Here is a 22,243-nt window from a genome sequence, read left to right as displayed (position 1 = left end):
CTTCTAAGTTATGTAACTGTTGAAATTCGTTCAATTGATTGATAAGCAAACAATAGAAATTGTTAAATTATTGTTAAATTGTTAAATCAAAATTATTGTTAAAATTTCCAGTTTCAGTCTGTTTGTTACCTCTTTTTTAGTCTCCAAAGTGAGAGCATTGTAGGCAAGAGTTGTGCAAAATGCTCAATCCCCATCAAAAACAAGTAGGTTCATTTTGTTTATGAAAAATATGTACTGTTAGTACTTTTTAAATTTATAAATTTTTATTGATTTCAGAGAGGAAAGGAGAAAGAGAGAGCTAGAAACATCAAATAAGAGGGAATCATTGATTGGTTGCCTCCTGCACACCTCCTACTGGGGGTCGAGCCTATAACCCCGGCATGTGCCCTTGACTGGGAATCGAGCCTGGAACCCTTCAATCCACAGGCCAATGCTCTATCCACTGAGCCAAACCAGTTAGGGCTTGTTAGTACTTTTTAAAAGTAATTTTTCATGTTTCAATTACACCTGACATACAATATTATATTAGTTTCAGGTGTATACCCTAGTGATTAGACATTATATAACTTACTAAATGATCATCTCCATAAATCTCATACTCATCTGACATCATATATAGTTATTAGAATATTAGAGGCCCAGTGCACAAATTCATGCATGAGTGGGGTCCCTCGGGATGGCCTGCGGGGATCGGGCCCCAGCTCGCGCCCTCAGCCTCACAGCCCCACAGCCCCGCCTTGCACCCCACCTTGGCCTGGTGCTGCCTCTTCACCTGCTCCACCATCCAGCCACAGTCCTGCTCTCACAAGGGCCCATCCGGGCCGGCAGCACCTCCCCACCCACTGCCAGCACCACATCACTGACACCCACCATGTTCCACACCACCCCCTGGTGGTCAGCACTCATCATAGCGAGCGGTCGAACTCCCAGTTTCCCAGTCAACCTTCCCCCTGCCTCCCCTACCCCCCACCCCCCCCCCCCCGGCACATACCCTCACCGCCCCCCACCCCCCAGTGTCTTGCGTCCATTGGTTATGCTTATATGCATGCATACAAGTCCTTTGGTTGCTCTCTTAATCTAATCTTTCCCCATAATCTGGACCCTTGTTGTATCTGACCTGCCTATTCTTAGCACTGATGAACTCTGAACCAAGCCAGACCCTTGTCCCCAGCAGACACCATGATACTCATATTACCAGGATTTTGCATGTTCTTGGAAGCCCACTTCAAAACCATTTTATCCGTATTGATTCCTTCCTCCAAGGAATTCCTGTATTTCTTACCTGAGACCATAGGTTAAGTGTACACATTAAAACGTTTTTGTAGTTAGCATATTGATGAGAGCCATTTGTTATCACTGCAAAGATCAGAAAATCTAAAACACTTGACTTTTTAAAAAAAAACCCACAAAACTCTAAGTCAGGCAGTACTTTGCCACAAGACATCAGGGAAGAAGTGATTTTCCTGATCATTCTTTTATCTCTTTACACATACACACACATACACACACGTAGACACGCACATACACAGACAGATTCAGGTCATCTGCAGTTCCCCGCCTCAGTACCACTCCACTGAGCCGCCCGGGACTGCTGCAGATCGGACTGCTCAGGGCCCTCTGAGTGCCAAAGGGCCGATGGTAAATGCATTAGGCCTTGCAGACCAGATGCTCTCCGTCCCAACGACTCAAGTCTGCCCTTAGTCCAGCACAGCTCAGGCAGGGACAATACATAACATCACGGCTGTGCTCCAATGAAACTTTAGTTAGAAAGACTGGCTTCACTGGGCAAGAATGGAAGTTTCACAATTTGGAAGGTGCACATGTGCTACCACTCCTTCCTTTATTTTCAACATATTTCAAAATATTGCAGTTTTTATGTTACAGGATGTCAGCAATGTAATTAATTTTTACTTTTTAAAAAAACTAATATCTAAATATTTTGAACTGTAAGCTTAGTGAGAGCTGTGCCAGGCCAGCACAGCCAAGGGTTCAGTGAGCGGTGAAGGATTAAAGAAAAGACAGACATTAAGCAATAAAACAATAAAAAGAAAGAAAGAAAGAAAGAAAGAAAGAAAGAAAGAAAGAAAGAAAGAAAGAAAGAAAGAAAGAAAAAGACAGACAAAGAGAGCAAGCTGGGTTTAGGTGGATCTTCCTGTGCCTGGCTGAGGCCACAGAGAGAGACCCAGACAGCAAGCTGAGCCTTTATTTTATAGTCAGAGGTAAACAAGATAGTGGTCACCATAGTTACAATGTTCTTGTGAGTTTCACTTGTTTTGCCAGCACTTGCTGCACCTCCCACAGTCCATTAGTTACCCAGATAGGATCTAGGGAGCCCATAAGGTCAAACTTAATTATGCTAAGAGGGCTATGCCCTCTAAACTGGGACTTGTTTGTGGCTTTGCCAACAGTCAGTATGAGGCTTAACCCTATAGTGCTCCCTACAGAGAACACTGACTAATTCTGTCTTATTCACAATATTCTCCAGCCCAGCATTGAAGGGCTCGAGTATCTGTTGCTTCCCAACTAGGGGTGGCAAATATTTGCCCCAAGGTAGATATTTAGCAATATACCTGAGGACTGGAGAAAGATTCAGTCACATGTTCTTTGCATTAACATGACAGGATAGTACAAAACGTCTTTAGTGTCACTGTTGAGAAACCCTAATTTAAACTGAGGCTTTATAATATGTTTTTGGTTATAAGTGACAGAAAATTAAAGTATTGTTCCTAATTTGATGAATAAGCTGGGTTTTGTAGGGGACAAGCAAAAAACAATTTTATTCTTTTCATTATTGTCTCTGAAAAATCTCTGAGATTTTTGTCCTAGGACAAAATCTTACGCAAAGCCTTTAGCTTTTCCAATCATTGTCAAGTAATTAAAAAGTCCTACAGTCATTTTCTAGTAATAAATGAATGTCCTTCCCTCCCTAACACCCCAATATTAAAAAAAATCTGTCTAGTACAATGTCAAAAATCCCACAATATACAGTTCAAAAATTCTTTGCCATTTCCTCCCTATTGCCCCCACCCCCAAACCTTGCCTTGTTCTACCTTCTCCCTTGCTAGCTTTTCACTTGGCTTAAGATGAAGGACAAGCATCTACCTCCGCACCCCCATTGTGATACCTTGATTTGGATGTGGAGGTATTTGGCACTGAATTTGGGGGCCTCTGCCAAGAATCTCAGTTATCATCTGCTGACTCTTAGGTTAGAGTAAGAGTTTGGATTATTCTAGCTCAGGGTTCTAAAAAATGACACTACTGACATTTCGGTCTGAATAATTCTTGGTTGTGGGTTAGGGTTACTGTGCATAGCCTTTATCCACTACATGCCAATAGCATCTTCTCTCAGTGGAGACCAACAAAAATGTCTTCATACCTTAGCAAATGTCCCCCTGTGGGTAAAGCCCCCCTCCCCCCTATTGAGAGTCACCTCTTTAGTTTAGGCTGGTGCTTCTCAAACTTTTTCAGGTTATCAGATTAGATCATTCAGAAAATGATAATATACTAAAAATAACAAACAAGAATGCTTGCAATTAGTAGTTTTCAGTAGGGATCACTATCTGAAAACCCATCCCTGAAGCACATCATAGAGCTGAGAGAAACTCAGTTAAAAGACTATTGGGGTGGGGGGAGGGGGGACGATAAAGGAGATTTATTGTCTCATGCACTCCAAGGAAGGATAGCTAGAACCAAGGACTTAAACATTACTAGGATTCCCTTATGATCGCTTCATTGCTCATTTCTTGAAATTGCCATCTTGCAGTTTTCTCCAAGAGCAGAGTTCCTAATTTAAAAACCCTCAAACAATGCATTTATTGTCTTCACCAGGGCCATTCAGCAGGAGGATCAAAGTCATGGAGGAACAGAGAAGCTCCAATGACAATTACGTGGATGGAAGAAATGGAAGTTTCCAAGAGAGAAAATAGACGCCAGGTCAACCTAATATTATAAAAAATTGATACTGGCTTAAAGGCTGCGTAAAAAGATTTCTGCTAGACCGGAGGAGGAAAGATTTTTGAAGCAGATGAAACAACATAGGTAAAGGCACCTCCACAGAGACAATATGCCAACTCTGGAAACCTGTGAGGTTTCAGTATTACAAGAGCAGAGATTGAGGGCAGGGCGTTGGGGACAGGCTGGACAGAGAAGGCAGATCATGAGTGATCTTGTCTGCTAAGTAAACTTTTTCCTCTAGAGACCCAAAAAGAATTTTGAGAAAGGAAGCAACATTATAAGATTTATACTAGTGGCCTGGTGAATGAAATCATGCACATTAAAAGGGGATTAATTAGAGGAAATATTTTAATATTGCTATTTGCCCATTCTCTATAATAGAAGTGTAAGAGGTGAAAGAAAATTAGTAAAATGTATATGAAAATCTTTCTCCTGTCAGAGTCTGGGGCGCATCACAGAACCCAGAGTCAAGTCCTGGCCCACCCACGTGCGCCTCAATATCATGCGAGACCCAGACCTGGCTGGCCCGGCGCCGGGAGAGGGGGCACAGCCTCAGGTCCCCCATCAAGCCCCACGTGTTGCGGGGGTGGGGCGCAGCCTCAGATCCCTGCTGATTGCTCATTAAGGCTCATTACGGGAACTTGGCCTCTGCTGTGGGCGCAGCCATCTTTGTGGCAGACTGATGGTCAATTTGCATATTCCCTCTGTATTATATAGGATGTTATTTGGAGAGCAAAAACTGGTGCAAATTATAAGCAGACTATTGCAGAATTCAGACAAGAGAAGGTAAGCGCCTAGCAGTGGAGATAGCTCTGAGAGCTACTTAAGAGATAAAGTCAGTAGACTGTCGACTGACTACATAGATCAGGGGACCTCAAACTACGGCCCGCGGGCCACATGCAAATTCAAATATTGTATTTGTTCCCCCTTTTTTTTTTTACTTCAAAATAAGATATGTGCAGTGTGCATAGAAATTTGTTCATTGTTGTTTTTTTAAACTATAGTCCGGCCCTCCAACGGTCTGAGGGACAGTGAACTGGCCCCCTGTTTAAAAAGTTTGAGGACCCCTGACATAGAAGATGGAAACTAGGAAGTTTCCTTTGTACAGTTCCTCTTTATTCTTACTTGAATGTGTGTGTGTGTGTGTGTGTGTGTGTGTGTGTAGTTCCCAAGCATGTCTTTCCGACTCTAGTCTCAGTTGATTGTAGTCCAATGCTATGCTTCTAAATACAACTCGTTCTAAAGCCCACATTCAATCTTGCAACTCTTCAATGACTCCTTGTTCCCCAGAGTGTTTAGTGTTTTTTGTTTTTTTTTCTTTTTCTCACCAGGGGCCTAAGATGAGACAAACAGGTTGCCTAGTGTGCAGTATCTAAGGATCTTGCACTTGCCTGAACCAGAGAGCACCTCTTCAAATTGTGTACCCTAGGCACCTGTTTGCTTCATCCTAGTTCCTCAGAGCCTTAGTTTGACCCTAATTCACTCCTTCTACCTCATCTTTTGTAATGCCCAATCAAATACCTTGTCCTTAAATTATTCTAATCTACAACCTATTTTCCTGAAAGGGAAACCATTTGCTCTCCTATTTAATGCTGCTTTCCCTAATCCTAATTCTAACCTTAAGGTTAGAATGCCCTTTTGAAAAAAAAAAAAAAAGATAAAAAAAAAAGAATAATTGCAGCTTGGTTTGAAATTTGTAATGTTTCTATCATTAATAAAGTTATGGCTTCTTGTGGGGTGAAAAAATAATAAATTATACATTGTAATGTCATACAGTTGACCTTTGAAAAATATAGGGATTAGGGTTCCCAACCCCCATGCAGTTTAAAAGCCAGGTATGACTTTTGATTCCCCAAGAACTTAACTACAGTCATTTCTCAATATCTGAGAGGGTTTGGTTCCAGGACCTCCCCCCAGCCCAAACATCTGTGGGAATAGGGAACCCGCAGATGCTCAAGTCCCTTATAAAAATGCATAAAACGATGCGTACAGACATGTCTCCACATTCATGATATCTCAATTTTGGATTGAAAATACTGTTGGTTGAATCCAGGGATGCAAAACCTGAGGACAAGGTGGACCAACTGCATTGAAAAACATCCATGTCTAAGTGTAAACTTGCAGTTCAAACACATGTTGTTCAAGGATCAACTGCATTGTATATTGCAATAATTTGTTCACGTTTCCATTCTTCTTACTCATCCTAGTATCCCAGTATTTAGCATATGGCACAATGTAGGGAATGGACAAATCAATAAACCTGCTATTAAAAATATGAATGAATGTGAAAATATGAAAGAAATATAAAATATATTTTCTAATTTGGGGAGACAGTAATGTTCTTACACTTTTCAAAATGTTCATTATTTAAGTATGTAGACAGCAGATGCATGCAGCTCTTTTCATTTTATTAAGTTTAGGAATAGCACGTGTTTTTTCATACTTTAGAAATGTTATTTCTAAAGGTGCAAAATAGGAAATCTTGTTTCTATGTTATTGTTCTTTATGTTAAAGTAAGTTCAGAATAAACTTATTTACCTAAGCTCTTACTAGAAAAACATCTATATTATTTACTACTTATTTTACTTTTTTATATAAATGCGTCCTAATGGAATGCATGCCTGTTATTGGAGCAACACAACATTTTGACAACTACTGACGCAGAGCAGGGAGAACAGCCTTTAGATCATTCCCTGGCCTCAGATCTCTAGCCTTTACTATTTTCATAATCTCTTTAAACCTTGATTTTTTAACCTAAGAAGTGGCAATAGCCTGCCCAGTGTGGCTCAGTGGTTGAGCGCTGACCTATGAACAAGGAGGTCACAGTTCGATTCCCAGTCAGGGCACATGCCTGGGTTTCGGGCTGGATCCCTAGTGTGGAGCATGCAGGAGGCAGTCAATCAATGATTCTCTCTCATCGTTGATGTTTCTATCTCTCTCTCCCTTTCCCTTCCTCTCTGAAATCAATAAAAATATTTTTTTAGAGAAATGGCAATAATAATTTTGGCGGGTAACAGCTTAATGGAGATATAACTCCCATACTTTACAATTCACACATTTAAAGTATACAATTTAATATTTTACTATATTCACAGATTTGTACCACAGTCTAAAAAGTAGTCCCATACTCTTTAGCAGTCACCTCCATTTCCTCCCAACCCTTCTAGCCTGAGGCAATCACTACCCTAATTTCTATCTCAATAGATCTACTTATTCTGGATATTTCATATCAATACAATCATACAATAGTAATCTTCTATGACTAACTTTTTTACTTAGCATGTTTTTAAGTTTTATCCATTTTGTAGCCTGTACCAGTACTATACTCCTTCAGATGGTCAAATAAATTTCCATATATGAACATACCACATTTTATTTATCAATTCATTAGTTGACAAACATTTGGGTTGTTTTCACGTTTTAGCCATTATGAATAATGTTGCTATGCACATTCATATACAAGCTTTTATGTAGCTGTATGTTCTCATTTCTCTCGGGTATTATCTAGAAGAGGAATTGGATCATATAATTAACATTTTGAGGAACCGAATCTGCAATATCTGGATATGTGTATAGAATAGATGTTTTAAATTAGCATCTAGAACCATACTCTGAATAGTGGATACCTTGGTTAGCTTAGTTTTGACGTGTAGAAGAATCCTGTCAAATACTTTTGGGTGGGTGATGAAACAGAGATACAATAGCCAGTATAAGCCCTATCGCATTGTGTGGATTTGAAAGGAGAATCTAGGTTACTTCTGGGGACTCTGCCAGGTTTTAGCGGTTAATCAAAAAAGTAATCGGATATATGAATTACCTAAAAGAATTCATCTACTTAGGTGATGTAATTGTTTTTAACTTTTCAAAGTGCTAGATTTTGGTCAGGCTTAATGTTGTTACTTGATAAGTGCTGTTTCCACCAATAATTCATGAAGTACATTGACCATATATTGTCTCAGCTGGAGCGAGCAGTGATCCTAAACATCCTAAATAAAATATTAAACACACCAAATCGCTGCAATTAAATCTGACTTTGGCACCTTCTGCCTATAGGCCCACTCCAAAATGCTGGCTCTTTCCTTTCAGGGCCTCTCTGTGGGCTCCTTAATGACTGCTCGCCTTGCTGGGGACCTCTCTCTGTTTCCTTTCTGAACAGTAGGAAAACTATTTGTGGCTATAACCACTGGTCCACCTAGCTTTGGGTTTGGAAGTACAGCTTTTTAAGGTAATTCAAGCCTGGCTACCTTCGGGGCCCACAGGAAAGCTTTTCTTGCAAAACTGCACGTACATGCCACTTCCGCTGCAATCTTCTCGCTCTGTTCTGCCAGCAAAGGCCTCTTTGCACAGTCTGTTGTCTTTATACATATACTCTTTTCCAGGTGACATAAGCTAGGGCATAGAGGTCAAGTTGTCTGAGTTTCTTAAGGCTCCTTCGGTTGGCTTGAGGTAGGGGTAGGATGGGATAAGCACTTTTCTCTCCCCGCTTGGGGAAGGGGAAGGAAAATGCACAGCACTCCAGAAAACTACTTCCTGGTCATTTTGATTCTCTAGTATTTTTTGATCAATTCTTCCATTTCATTCCCTGGAAGTACATGAGGATGGAGGATTGCTAAATGGGCTTCGCATTCTCCTAGCATATTCTGGATGCTCTAGCATCCTTTTTTAAGAAGGCACTTGGCATCTATTTTTCTCAACTACGGAGCTGCTGCCAAAAGACATGGAAAAAGTCCCACTTAAAATGTCATGTACCTTAAAAGTATTTGCCAAGATTGTTCTAAGTTCTTAACCATTTTACAGGTATAATTGAACCCTTTGACATTCTGGTAAAGCCTATGGACCCCCTTCTCAAAGTAATGTTTCTACAGGCATAAGACAAAACATATAGAATTACAAAGGAAACCAATTATATGGAAACTAGAGGCCCAGTGCATGACATTTGTGCACTTGGGTGGGGGGTGGGGGGTGCCCCTCAGCCTGGCCTGCGCCCTCTTGTGATCTGGGACCCCAGGGAGCAGGCCTAAGCTGGCAGGCAGACATCCCCAGAGGGGTCCTTAGCGCTGTCTTGGAGGCAGGAGAGGTTCCTGCCACCACTGCTGCACTTGCCAGCAGTAAGCCCAGCTTCTGGCTGAGCGGTGCTCCCTCTGTGGGAGCGCACTGATCACCAGGGAGCAGCTCCTACATTGAGCATCTGCCTGCTGGTGGTCAGTGCGCATCATAGTGACCAGACATTCAGCCATTTGGTCGATTTGCAAATTCGCCTTTTATTATATAGGATAGAGTTTTATCCTTGGAATCTATGGAGATACAAGTAATCCAAGTTAAAATTTTTCATAAGCATCTTAGTGCTTTATACTTATTACTAGGGGCCTGTTGCATGAAGATTCGTGCACAGGCGGGGGAGGGGGGTGTCCCTCAGCCCAACCTGCACCCTCTCCAATCTGGGAGCCCTCAGGGGAGCCCTCTCCAATCCAGGAGTTTCTGTCTGTCTTTGCAATCATATGAGCGAATTGTCTGAGACCCCCAACCCAGTTTGGTTTGTTGCTCGCAGAATAATAGTGGCAATTTTGTTTTCTTTGCTTCATTGTTGGAGATTTCCTGGAAGTTTTAGGATATCTTCCCTTTAATTTTTCCTAGACGCTCTGATTTTACTTATGTCTCTCACCTTTGCTTTCCCTCCATCCCCCACCACAACAGTAACTTGCTCCAGGCTCACTTTGCTGTAGCGCAGTGGTTCTCAACCTTCCTAAGGCCGCGACCCTTTAATACAGTTCCTCATGTTGGTGACCCCCAACCATAAAATTATTTTTGTTGCTACTTCATAACTGTAATGTTGCTACTGTTATGAATCGTAATGTAAATATCTGATATGCAGGATGGTCTTAGGCGACCCCTGTGAAAGGGTTGTTCGACCGCCAAAGGGATCACGACCCACAGGTTGAGAACCACTGCTCTAGTGTCTAAGACAGTGGTTCTCAACCTTCCTAATGCCACGACCCTTTAATACAGTTCCTCATGTTGTGGTGACCCCCAATTTCATTGTTACAAATTGAACATAATTAAAGCATAGTGATTAATCACAAAAAACAATATGTAATTATATATGTGTTTTTCAACGGTCTTAGACAACCCCTGTGAAAGGGTTGTTCGACCCCCAAAGGGGTTGCGACCCACAGGTTGAGAACCACTGGTCTAGGAGATCCATCTGCCACCAGAACTACGATTCACAGCATTCCTGGTGCTCCCTGCGCTCTGGGCTTCCACTTCAGGTTCTGGGGCTGCCACTAGAAGTACTATTCCCATAATTCCTGGTGCTTCCCACACTCTTGGTTTTCCCTTTCTGCTCTGTCTCAGTCCCATGGGCTCCCACTCTGCCAATTCCTCCAAGCTGCCAGCTTTCTTTCTCTGCTCTCCGTCTGGTGGCTTGGGGAGCCAAGTTCCCCAAGCCGCTCCACTCTCCGCCAGCTCTCCCGCTCTGCTCTCTGCCCAGTGGCTTGGCTCCCCCAGTTGCTGGGAGAGACCGAGGGAGCCACATTCCCCCATGCCTTCAGCTATCCTCTCCCTGCCCAGTGCCTGTGTATGCAAATTAACCCACCATCTTTCTTGGGTTAATTTGCATACTCACTCCTGATTGGCTGGTGGGCATCGTGGAGGTACAGTCAATTTATATGTTTCTCTTTTATTATATAGGATTACATTTATCTTCCCAACACACCAATGAGGAAGCTGAGGTTAAGTACCTTGCCTAAGACCACATACGTAGTATGTAACAGAAAATGTATTCGAACTCTGGTAGTCAGATCTACAGCATTGTTTTTACACTATGCATATAGAATCCTCCAAATTCATTAAAGGTTGATGTAGCAAGTACTTCCATATTAGGATGGTAGAAACAACTAATATTACTCCATGAATTCTACTCCCTGGTTTGATAAGCATTGCAAGGTGACTTTGGTTATCTGGTAGAGGAACAAACCTTTAGAATTAATCCAAGCCCCATTTCCCCCCTCTGGGCCAGGGTATCAGAAGAATTCAAGTCCAAATAGGAGACTGTCTATCTGCAGTTGCATTCATGTGAAATACCATATCCTATGGTTTAAGAGACTATTTGTTTGGTTTTCTTTTGCTTGTAGCTAACAGGATCCTGATATACCCAATAATGATTAAGACTGAATATTCTGGCAACCCAGGAGATGGGAGGCTTGGGGCAAATTACATTGATTTAATAAATAAATAAAATATAGCATTTCTTACTCTCCTATTAAAGAGTAAAATTGATACTCAGTGTATAATATCTCTCTCATAATGTTTGTTGTGGAAGTAAAGGGGATAATGTTCTTAGAAAAGTCGCTTGAATTGGTAGTCATCATTGCTGCTCTTCCCATTAGACTGAATGTTTGGAAGTTGTGGGAAGTTGGGAGGAGGTAGAAGAGAAGATGGAGGAATAAACAAAATAGTCTTACAAATTCCAGGTTCTTCAACTGTCAAGAGAACCATTTATTTTATAAATGTAAAATATTTCCACATAGAACTCAGTCTGGGCACTTTCACTTATTGTCTAGTGACATCACACATTGGTATTATCATTCTCCTTATTTTCCATTTTGACTAAATGGGAATTTTGAAAACTGACAGAAAAAATTGTTCATTTTAGGTCCTTAAATAGGAATAGTAACATTTGCTCTTGTGTTTTAACTATACTTACAAAATTATTTTGGCTTCTCACCACAATAATTTTAAATCTGCAGTTCTGATGGAATGTTTTGGCTTAGGACTGCACATAGAAACAGCATTTTGTTTTGTTGTCCTCCCCTCCAATGGTTTACTATGTATTAAACAGAACCTCAGTGCAGTGAACACCCTGCCTAACCCCTCAGAGTTGGCCATATTCACATATTATTTGGTAGTCTAATTCAGTAGGAAATGCGGAGAAAAGCTAGAGGAATTTAAATCAATAACTTTGCCCTAGCGGCTTTGGCTCAGCGGGTAGAGCCTTGGCCTGCGGACCAAAGGGTCACAGGTTCAATTCCGGTCAAGGGCACTTACATTGGTTGCAGGCTTCTCCTCTGTTAAATAATGACAATAACAAAAAATCAATAACTTCATTATCAATACAGGGTTGGAATGTCTGCTAATATTCATTAGTTTAGGGGCTCAGGGTCTATAGTAGTAGAAGTTCTTAATCTGGGATCTATGGATTGGTTTAGGACATCTGAACTGTATATATATATATGTATGTATATATATATATATATATATATATATATATATATCTCCCCCCCAAAATGTATAACACTTTAACAGCTGATAACTCAATTTCTTTTCCTGATAGTTCAATTTTGAAAATGAAATGTATTTTAATAAACACTGCCTTTATAATTGTTCAAAGTGTGTATACATTTTTTGAGAACTTTATATGTATGTATATATATGTAATGTATATAATTTTTTAAAAATACTGTATAAGTATGTGTTTATGTGCATTTTTCTGAGGGAGAGACCCCATAGTTTTCACCAGATTCACAGAATGGTCCTAGTTCCACAAAAGGTTATGAACTACAATACTAGCTCTTTTTTAAAAAAAATATATACTTTGTTGATTTTTTACAGAGAGGAAAAGAGAAGGATAGAGAGTTAGAAACATTGATCAGTGGCCTCCTGCACACCTCCCACTGGGGATATGCCTGCAACCAAGGTACATGCCTGTGACCAGAACCGAACCTGGGACCTTTCAGTCCGCAGGCCGACGCTCTATCCACTGAGCCAACCCAGCCAGGGCCAATACTAGCGCTTGACAGCATTATAACAAGATGTAATTCTTCTCATCTAATTTCTACATTCATCTGGCAAGGGCGGGGGTGGGGGGCAGAGAGTCTATCCTAAACAAAAATGGCGGGAGCTGCTTCACACGTAGCCCCTCACGCAGACGGGCTAGCCGGCCCCGCCGCTTTCTCTTCACCTTCCCACTCCTGACCCCGGAAGGACTCCGCCCTCCCGGCCGGGCGACTGCCGCTCAGCTCCCGGCCGCGGCGGGGAAGCAGGCGTGCGCCCGCTGCACCTGGTCTGCCGCGCCAGGTACCCAGGAGGGGTCACGGGGCAGAGGCGGCGGCCGGGAGGGGCGGGTACGGGTCCCAGCGCCGCCCTAGCCCTCGGATTCCGAGTGCGGGCTGCTGGCACGGAAAGCCAGGGGACTTCCCACGCCGGAGGGAGGCCCGCCAAGGGGGGCGCTGAATCAGGGTGAGCTGGCCCGTGCCCCGCCGAGTGAGGGGCTGGGCGGCAGAGCTGAGAGCCAGCTCCTTCTCTGGTCCTCCTGTAAAGGGAGCGGGAGACCGCAGAGCGGGCTGGGCGCTAGGGCGGCCCCTGGAGCCGGGGCAGTGCCCTGGAGCTGGAGGGGCAGCTCCCTGGAGCCGGGGCAGTGCCCTGGAGCTGGAGGGGCAGCGCCCTGGAGCCGGGGCAGTGCCCTGGACCTGGGGGGAGGGGGGGGGGAACAGCGCCCTGGACTCGGGGGGCAGCGCCCTGGAGCTGGGGCAGCGCCCTGGAGCCGGGGGTTGAGGGGGACAGCGCCCTGGAGCTGGGCAGCCGGTGCGGTCCAAGGTTCTGCTTGAATGGCCGTGATGTGAGCAGGGGGAAGATGATGCTTTCTTTGAAGATGCTTTAGCATCCGGATTGTCCTGTCGGAGCCCTTCATTGAATAAAATGGTTCAACATTTATTTTATGGAGGATGATTCTTAACAGATCTTGCGGTTGCACAGACCTTTATTTTTTAATGTTATCTTTGTAGCGACTAAGCATTTTTGCTTTGTATCTTCTCAAAGTTTGGTCATGCAGATTTATGCTTCACGTCAACATTGGGGGGGGGGGCGTATTTCAGAGTTTTATTCTTTTTTGTTGTTAATCTTCATCCGAGGATATTTTTCTGTTGATTTTTAGGGAGAGTGGAAGAGAGAGGGAAAGAAAGACAGAAACGTCGATGTGTTGCCTCCTGTACGCACTCGACCAGGGCACAGTCGGGTGGAGCCTGCAACCAAGGTACCTGCCCTTCACTGGAATCAAACCCAGGACCCTTTGGTCCACAGGCGGAGGCTCTAGCCACTGAACCAAACCGGCAAGGGCTCATTCTTTTTAAAAAAGTATATTTTTATTGATTTCAGAGATGAAGGGAGGAGAGAGAGAAACATCAATGGTCAGAGAGAACCATTGGTGTGCTGCCTCTTGCACGTCCTCCCCCCACCCCCACTAGGGATTGAGCCCGCAACCTGGGCATGTGCCCTTGACAGGAATGGAACCCGGGACCCTTCAGTCCTCAGCTCTATCCACTAAGCCATACCAGCTAGGCCATAGTTTCATTCTTGCTTGGATTATAAAACCAAGTTGTAGAATAGAATTTTAGGGTGTTTAAGAGGCAATCTCTATTTGTGACACTTATTTTTAACTCTCCGGTGGTTAGAATAGAGACAAGTGAGTAATATTACATAGTACAATATTTTTTTGTGATGATTTAGACCCTCTACAAATGTGCATAATCATGAAACTGTCTTCATGTTTATTTTAATTAATACGTATGAAAGCAACTGAAATGGCTGGTTTTTAAAAGTTATTCAATTATTAATGATTAAGTTTGGAATCACTTCCTCAGTGATTTTATTTTATTTTTATTTTTTAATATATTTTATTGATTTTTTACAGAGAGGAAGGGAGAGGGATAGAGAGTTAGAAACATCGATGAGAAACATCAATCAGCTGCCTCCTGCACACTCCCTACTGGGTGTGTGCCCGCAACCAAGGTACATGCCCCTCGGACCCTTGAGTCTGCAGGCCGATGCTCTATCCACTGAGCCAAACCGGTTAGGGCTCCTCAGTGATTTTAAATGAAAAGTAATGAGGTAGTTAGAATGCAAGAGTACAGATTTGTCAGAATTCATTTGAGAAAACCCCTGCAGCAAATTGAAGTGTTTATTTTCTTTTCCCTCTGCTTAAAAATTTGGAACCCTCTATTATGGAAAAATTCACTTGGGGTGAATTACTCTCAGTATTTTTTTTTCTTCTTTTACATCTTTATTGTTGAGAGTATTACAGATGTTCCCCCCTTACCCCCGCTTTGACCACCTCCACCCGGTTCTCCCCTGTCCCAGGCCTTTACCACCCTGTTGTCTGTGTCCGTTGGTAATGCCTGTATGCGTATAAGGTCTTTCTTTTATCTCTTCCTGCCCCCCACCTCCTTTCCCTCTGAGAATGGTCAGTCTGTTCCATTTCCATGCCTCTGATTCTATTTGATTCACTAGCTTAGTCTGTTCATTAGATTTCTTATTCGTTTATTTTGATTTTTAGATTCAATTGTTGATAGATATGTATTTATTGCCTTTTTATTCTTCATATTTTTTATCTTTTTCTTCTTCCTCTTCATAAAGAATACCCTTTAACGTTTCATGTAATACTGGTTTGGTGGTGATGAACTCCTTTAGCTTTTTCTTGTGTGTGAAACTCTTTATCTGACCTTCAATTCTAAATGATAGCTTTGCTGGGTAGAGTAATCTTGGTTGTAGGTCCTTGCTATTCATCACTTTGAAAATTTCTTGCCACTCCCTTCTGGCCTGCATAGTTTCTGTTGAGAAATCAGCTGACAGTCGTATGGACGCTCCCCTGTAGGTAACTAACTGCTTTTCTCTTACTGCTTTTAAGATTCTCTCTTTGTCTTTAGCTCTTGGCATTTTAATGATGATGTGTCTTGGTGTGGTCCTCTTGGGGTTCCTCTTGTTTGGGACTCTGCACTTCCTATACTTATAAGTCTGTTTCTTTCACCAGATAGAGAAAGTTTTCTGTCATTATTTCTTCAAATAGGTTTCTAGTATCTTGCTCTCTTTCTCTTCTCATCTGGCACCTCCATAATGCAAAAGTTGGTATGCTTAAAGTTGTCCCACCTTCATATTTTTTAACTCTTTTTTTCTTTTTGCTCTTCTGATTGGGTGTTTTTTGCTTCCTTATATTCCAAATCATTGATTTGATTCTCGGAATCCTCTACCCTATCTTGAGTCCCTGTAAATTATTCTTTATTTCAGTTAGTGTATGCTTAATTTCTGACTGGTCCTTTTTCATGTCTTTGAAAGTCCCACTAAGATCCTTGCAGCTCTCATTGAGATCCTTGAGTAACCTTATAACCATTGTTTTGAACTCTGTGTTTGCTTGCTTCCATTTCTTTCATTTGTGACCTGTTTTCTTTGTCTCCACATTTTGGCTGCTACCCTGTGTTAGTTTCTATGTATTAGGTAGAGCTTCTATGTCTCCTGGAATTGGTAGAGTGGCTTTGTGTTGTAAATGTCCTGTGGGGCCCAGTGGTTCAGACTCCTGAGTCACCTGAGCTAAGCACTCTAGGTGCACCCCTGGTTGGGCTGTGTGCACAGTCATGTTGTAGTTGAGCCTTGATTGCTGTTGGTGTCAGTTTGAGGAATTGACCTCCAGACCAATTGGCTGTGAGGACCAGCTGTGACTATAGTGGTAGAGCTGCTATACAGAAGACACCCCTATGGAGCAGGACTTTTTTCAGTGGGGCTTTGGTACTTATTGAATCTGCCCCTTGAGTGTGTCTTTTGTGGATGTGTAGAGTTGTAATCTGGTATGGTCGTAAGCTGTCCCACCTGGTGCACTGGCTCTGGAGCCTCCTGGGAGGTGCAAAGTCAGCCACTGCCTGGGGCCATGGGGCAGGAATTACAGACAGGTCTGCAGATGGCTGCTACTTGTATTGGGCTTGGAAGTGACCAGGTGAGGCCCACCTGTGAAGCAAGGCAGGCTGGTGCTAGTGCTGGGTCTTGGGCCTTTTACTGATAGGTTTAGGGCATGCTGATGCCAACTGCAGCTTGTTTGAGAGATCTTAGCAAAGTCTGAAGTCTGAGCCAGGACAGGTCTTTCATAAGGAAAAGCCACTACAAACAGGTTAAGTGGGGCTGCAAATTGGATGGGGCAAAGTCTCAGGGAATCACTGATGGAAACTCAGATATGGCTGCCAGCCAGCTCTACGGCAGAGGGAGGTCCCAGTGCAGGAACAATGACCCCTGCCAGCAATCCTTGTTTGTTTCTTCATGGTTTCCTTTGTATTTCTCTATAATGTCCACATCACAGTTTTTTGTTTGTTTGTTTTTTGTTAGGATAAGTGTACTATACTTAAGTTAGAACTAATTATCCTGAGCCTGAACATTGTAATTCCAATATGCGTGAGGGGGAATTAAATTTACATTGTGGCACTAATAAGTGATCGGGTGTTAGTAGTAGCAATAACCCATCCTAAATATATTGCTGTGTTTGATGTGAAATGAAACTACTTAATCAGTAGTTTTAATGCTTGTCTGAAAAGGGGCGGTATTAACAGAAGGGAGTAGTCTGCTGGAATCCAGAAAAAGAGAGCAGAGAAAATACATGCAGAAATATAAAGGACTTAAAGAAAGTATAGCAAATAAGGTTTTATAGAGGGATTGTTGGTAATTTGTTTTTTCTCTTTGGTAATGTTTATATAGCACTATCTAAGGAAAAGAAATGTTAAGTTTGGTAGGTGTACCTTTTTCTTGGCCTGGATGAATATTCCTCAGAACCCATTAAATTTGTGCTTGCCAGGCAGGATTTTTAATTAATTATTAATTCAGCTCCCTATAATATTTTATTTCAGAAAGGGTATGTTTTGGTAGTGTAACTATTCTTTCACTAGATAGTATATTTCCTTATTGTGAATGAATAAATTTGTAAACTAATTTATACAGCAATACTCTGTGAATTTGTTTAGTATGTGTCCAGCTGGGTACAATGATAAAATTGGGTTTCTGTGTCTGTAAAACATAGACCCTGAACCATCATGTTTCAGTCAGGTTCTGCTACCTGTAAGGGTCTCTCTGAGTGACATCTGCCTCATCTGTAGACATCTGACTCTTCTTTCTTTGGTTTCTATAGAAATAGGCATTAAAACTATATCTAAATTTCATAGCATGTATATGGCACTTTTTTGAAGATCTTTAAAATGGAACAGTAGGATAATAAATGCTTGAGTTCTGAAGTTCAGTGAACGCTGAGGTTCCTTTCTAGTTGCGGGAATCATGATTCAAGCAGATTCCTTTCAATACTCACCATTACCCACCCCCACTGTTATTTGAAGGAAGTACATGGGGAGAAATAGATTTAAAGTATTATGTAAAAGCTGAAATGTTTATTTAACTGGAAGGAAATTTAACTACCTGAACTCAAGTTCAAATTTAACTCATTTACTTTTTGGCTGCTTTGGTGAATAATAAGTAATAATAAGTAAATTTAGTTGAAGTAAATTTGGCTCACAATGCTCTTCAGGTAAATGTAATATCATGAATTATTAATATATTAATTTATTATATTGGTAGAGTAACCAGAAATCTTTGTGGTTTTTATGTTTCATATAATGAAGATTAGAAGAGGAGTCATGTCAGAAGAAACAGTAAGCGAATCACAGTTTTCCTTGAAGACCACAGCACTAAGAGCGTTTGATCGCCCCCTGTCTTGGTACTATTCTCTTTCTCAGGTAAAAAAAAAAAAAAAAGAAAGAAACTAACATGAAGTTGAATAATAAGTTTACTGCTCAGAGCATATTTTGCTTTCAGTGTTTAAAATTTAGTTGAAGTTTTAAAAGGTTCAGTCAAAATATTTATTAAAGTAGTTTACAACTTACCTTGGTTTTATTTTGTGTTTTTGTTGTTGTTGTTATCAAATTCATAACTCTTAAAAGGGGTTGTATTACTTTTATTTAAATTCTTTGTTGTTGAAAGTATTACATATCTCCTTTTTCCCCCATTGACCTCTCTCTCCTGCCCCCCAAGCACATGTTCTCACCCTCCAACTGTCTGTGTCCATTGGTTATGCTTATATGCATACAAGTCCTTTGGTTGATCTCTTACCCCCAAACCCCCCTCCTCCCCACCTCTCCTCCCTCCCTCTGAGGTTTGATGCTTCTATGTCTGAGGAGAGAGAGATGGAAACATCAATGATGAGGAGGAATCATTGATTGGCTGCTTCCTACATGCCTGGCTTGTGGCTGAGCAGAGCTCCCCATGTGGGAGTGCCCTGACCACCAGAAGGCAGCTCCTGCATTGAGCATCTGCCCCCTGGTGGTCAGTGTGTGTCATAGTGACCAGTCATTCCCAGTCTTTCTGCTGTTAGGGTCAGTTTGCATATTACCCTTTTACTATATAGGGTAGAGGCCTGGTGCACGGGAGGGGGCCGGCTGGTTTGCCCTGAAGGGTGTCCCGGATCAGGTTGGGGGTCCCGCTTGGGAGCCTGGCCAGCCTGGATTAGGGTATGATGGCTGTTTGCAGCTGGTCACACCCCCTTCAGGGTGGGGGTCCCCACTGGGGTGCCTGGACAACCTGGGTGAGGGGCTGAGGGCCGTTTTCAGGCTGGTGGGTGACTGAAGCTCCCAACCTCTCCTTTTTTCTTTTCTTTTTTTAATTCTGGGATTTATTTACCTTCTATGGCTGTCACTGGAACTGAGAGCTGGCTTTAGCTCTGAGGCTCGGCTTCAGCTCTGAGACCTCAGCTGCTGAAAGCAGGTATCTGGGTTTGTTTGGCTTCTATAATTGAAACACTGTTGCAGCTCCAGGTCTGAGGCCTGGCTGGCTGAAAGCTGGTTTCTGGGGTTTGTTTAGCTTCTATAATTGCAACATTGTTTCTTAGAGTGCAACTCAGAGGCCGGCAGCGGCAGGCGGGGAACCATAGCTTCCTCCATCACTGGAGCAAGCAAGCCTCCTGTTTGCTTCAGCTGCCTGGCTGCCAGCTACCATCTTGGTAGGCAGTTAATTTGCATATCGCCCTGATTAGCCAATGGGAAGCATGTCGGAGGTATGGTTAATTACCATGTTTGTCTATTATTAGATAGGATTATAATAATGTAGTATAATTTTATTATATAACATAGTAATAGTGAGATATGTCATTGTGACTGAAGTAATTTCAACACATCATACATAACCTGCATGGATTTAAACACATCTTGTCTTTGATTCATGTTCCAACACTGGAATTGTGTGATTGAGTAACTTTGGCAAAATACTTAACCGGATTCTTTTTTCATTTTGCTTTTCCGGTTGGGTGTTTTTTGCTTCTTCGCATTTCAAATCTTTGCCTTGATTCTTGCGCTCCTCTGGTCTGCTGTTGGGAGTCTGTATAATATTCGTTATTTCAGTCCGTGTATGCTTAATTTCTAGTTGGTTCTTTATCACAACATCGAGGGTCTCGTTAGATTTCTTGAGGATCTCAATAACTTTATCGGCGGCTTCTAGACAGTTCTTGAGAGATCTTAAAAGTGTGGTTCTGAACTCAATATCCTCCATTGACCGTTTTGTCCTGTTTGTCTCCGCATTTTTTATGCTTTCTTGGTGCACCCCCTAGTGGTCTTTGTGCGCAGTCTTGTTGTAGTTAAGCCTTGATTGTTGTAGTTAATACTAGGGGGATTTGACCTCCAGGCCAACTGGCTGTGAGAATCAGCTGTGTCTGCAGTGGGAAAACGTCTGTCCTCTAGGGAGGTGCTAATCTAGCCTTTGCCTGAGGCTATCCGGCAAATGGCTCTGTGCAGGGCTTGGGCGGGGCGGGTCTCACGGGATCAACAGAGCGGGTGGAGGGAGCAGTTATGGCTGCTCTCAGTCCCGTCCCCAGAGGCTCTGCCTCTCAGAGTCCCAGCAACCGCTGCAAAGCTCGGAGAGAAAGCTGCCCTCTCATTCTGACCGATGCCAGACAGTCCCGCTTCTCCTGTTTGAGTCTCGGTCCCTAGAGACTCGCCCAGAACTGGAGCTCAGAATCTGAGACTCCCTCCTGATTGAAAACGACAACCCCGCCCTCAGCTACCAGCCTGCTCCGCGTGTACCTCCGCACCTTTGTATTTTCCGCACTGTGCCTCCTTTGAGTCTCATATGCTGTTCTCTTTCCTTCAAGTTGAAGAATTTCCCCTCAGCCAGTCTTCCTGTGGTTCGGGGCGATGTCTGTTCTGTCTTTTAGTTGTATTTGTGAAGTGGTTGTTCGAGGCTGCTAACTCCGGTGTTTACCTATGCCGCCATCTTGGTTTTCTCTATTTTAATTTTTATAGCACAGTGCAAGTACATTGTAAGATGCTGAGAATTTGTTGATTAATTCACAAATAAAATGGCTTATTCAGATGCTTTTACAAATTGAGTTAATGTATGTTTGTCTAAATTTCTAGATGGTTAAAAAAATTGGTTCATTGAGAAGGTTTGATTTAATCATTCCAATAATGAAAAATCTTGCTATCATTTAGGCGGAAAATTCAGTTGCAGAATTAATCCTTAGTTGTTCAACAAATATTAACGAGGTTGAATAATGTTATGCTCCTCTTGATTCCTTGAGTAATGCTACTTACCTGAGAACTTCAGAGCAGTGGGTAAACAATTACTTCATTTCGTTTTTTTTGGTGGGAGGGTTGGTTCTACAATTCAAATTTAGCTAGCTGCATTGAATGAATAAATATTACCTGGGTAGTATTTAATACTAGATTAGTTTAAGAATAATTTTAGTTTTTATGTCTTTATTTTACGTGAACAAATAAAAGAAGTTTTTCTCGACCTAACTGCATCTTTTCCAGATCAGGTTTTCACCGGTAGCTAAAAAGTTGATTGTGGTAACTTCAGTGACTGCCATATCTGTAATTTTTCTGGCCCATCATTTTAAAAGAAGACGTGGGAAGAAGAAAGGAAAAATATTACCATGGGAACCAGAGCACCTCATACTTGAATACACTAAAAGAGCAGCGTCAGAAAAAGGTATGTAGAAATAGCTAAATTAAGTCTACAAAAGAAATGTTATAGCCCTGACCGGTTTGGCTCAGTGGATAGAGCGTCGCCCTGTGGGCTGAAGGGTCCTGGGTTCGATTCCAGCCAAGGGCATGTACCTTGGTTGTGGGCACATCCCCACTCGGGGATATGCGGGAGACAGCTGATCGATGTTTCTCTCTCATCGATGTTTCTCTCTCATCGATGTTTCTGACTCGCTATCCCTCTCCCTTCTTCTCTGTGAAAAATCAATAAAATATGTTAAAAAAAAGTTATATGTAAATCATAACTGAATGCAATAATTTCAGTGGTTTAGTCTCCAAAATTTTCTTCCTTAATATTTAACTCATCAATAATGCAGATTAATTTTAGACAAATTAGGAAATACAGATGGGCAAATAGAAGAAATTAAAACCATTGGAAACTTTATCGCCTGGAAATAACTACTGATAATATTTTGGCATATGTCTGTCCATTTATATTTCCTTTTAAATATCATATTGAGGGG

The 22,243-nt window shown here is 42.1% G+C and overlaps 1 protein-coding gene across 3 annotated transcripts in view; it reads left to right on the top strand.

Moving 5' to 3' along the window:
* Positions 1-12,916: 12,916 nt before the first annotated feature.
* Positions 12,917-22,243, top strand: part of MIGA1 (mitoguardin 1) — a 76,270-nt gene continuing 66,943 nt past the window's right edge. The window contains exons 1-3 of one of the 3 annotated variants that reach the window (XM_081088440.1): positions 12,917-13,026; positions 18,369-18,482; positions 21,549-21,726. In XM_081088440.1, coding sequence (XP_080944566.1) covers positions 18,384-18,482; positions 21,549-21,726 — 277 coding nt within the window. In that variant the 5' untranslated portion in view covers positions 12,917-13,026; positions 18,369-18,383. Of the gene's footprint in view, positions 13,027-17,560; positions 18,483-21,548; positions 21,727-22,243 lie in introns of those variants that run through there. The other 2 variants (XM_081088441.1, XM_081088439.1) reach the window with 2 other exon arrangements.

This window comes from Myotis nattereri (assembly GCF_964212035.1).
Source record: "Myotis nattereri genome assembly, chromosome: 3".
NCBI lineage: Eukaryota > Metazoa > Chordata > Mammalia > Chiroptera > Vespertilionidae > Myotis > Myotis nattereri.
Note: the sequence above shows the minus strand (reverse complement) of the source record. Positions and strands in the feature narration are given on the sequence as shown.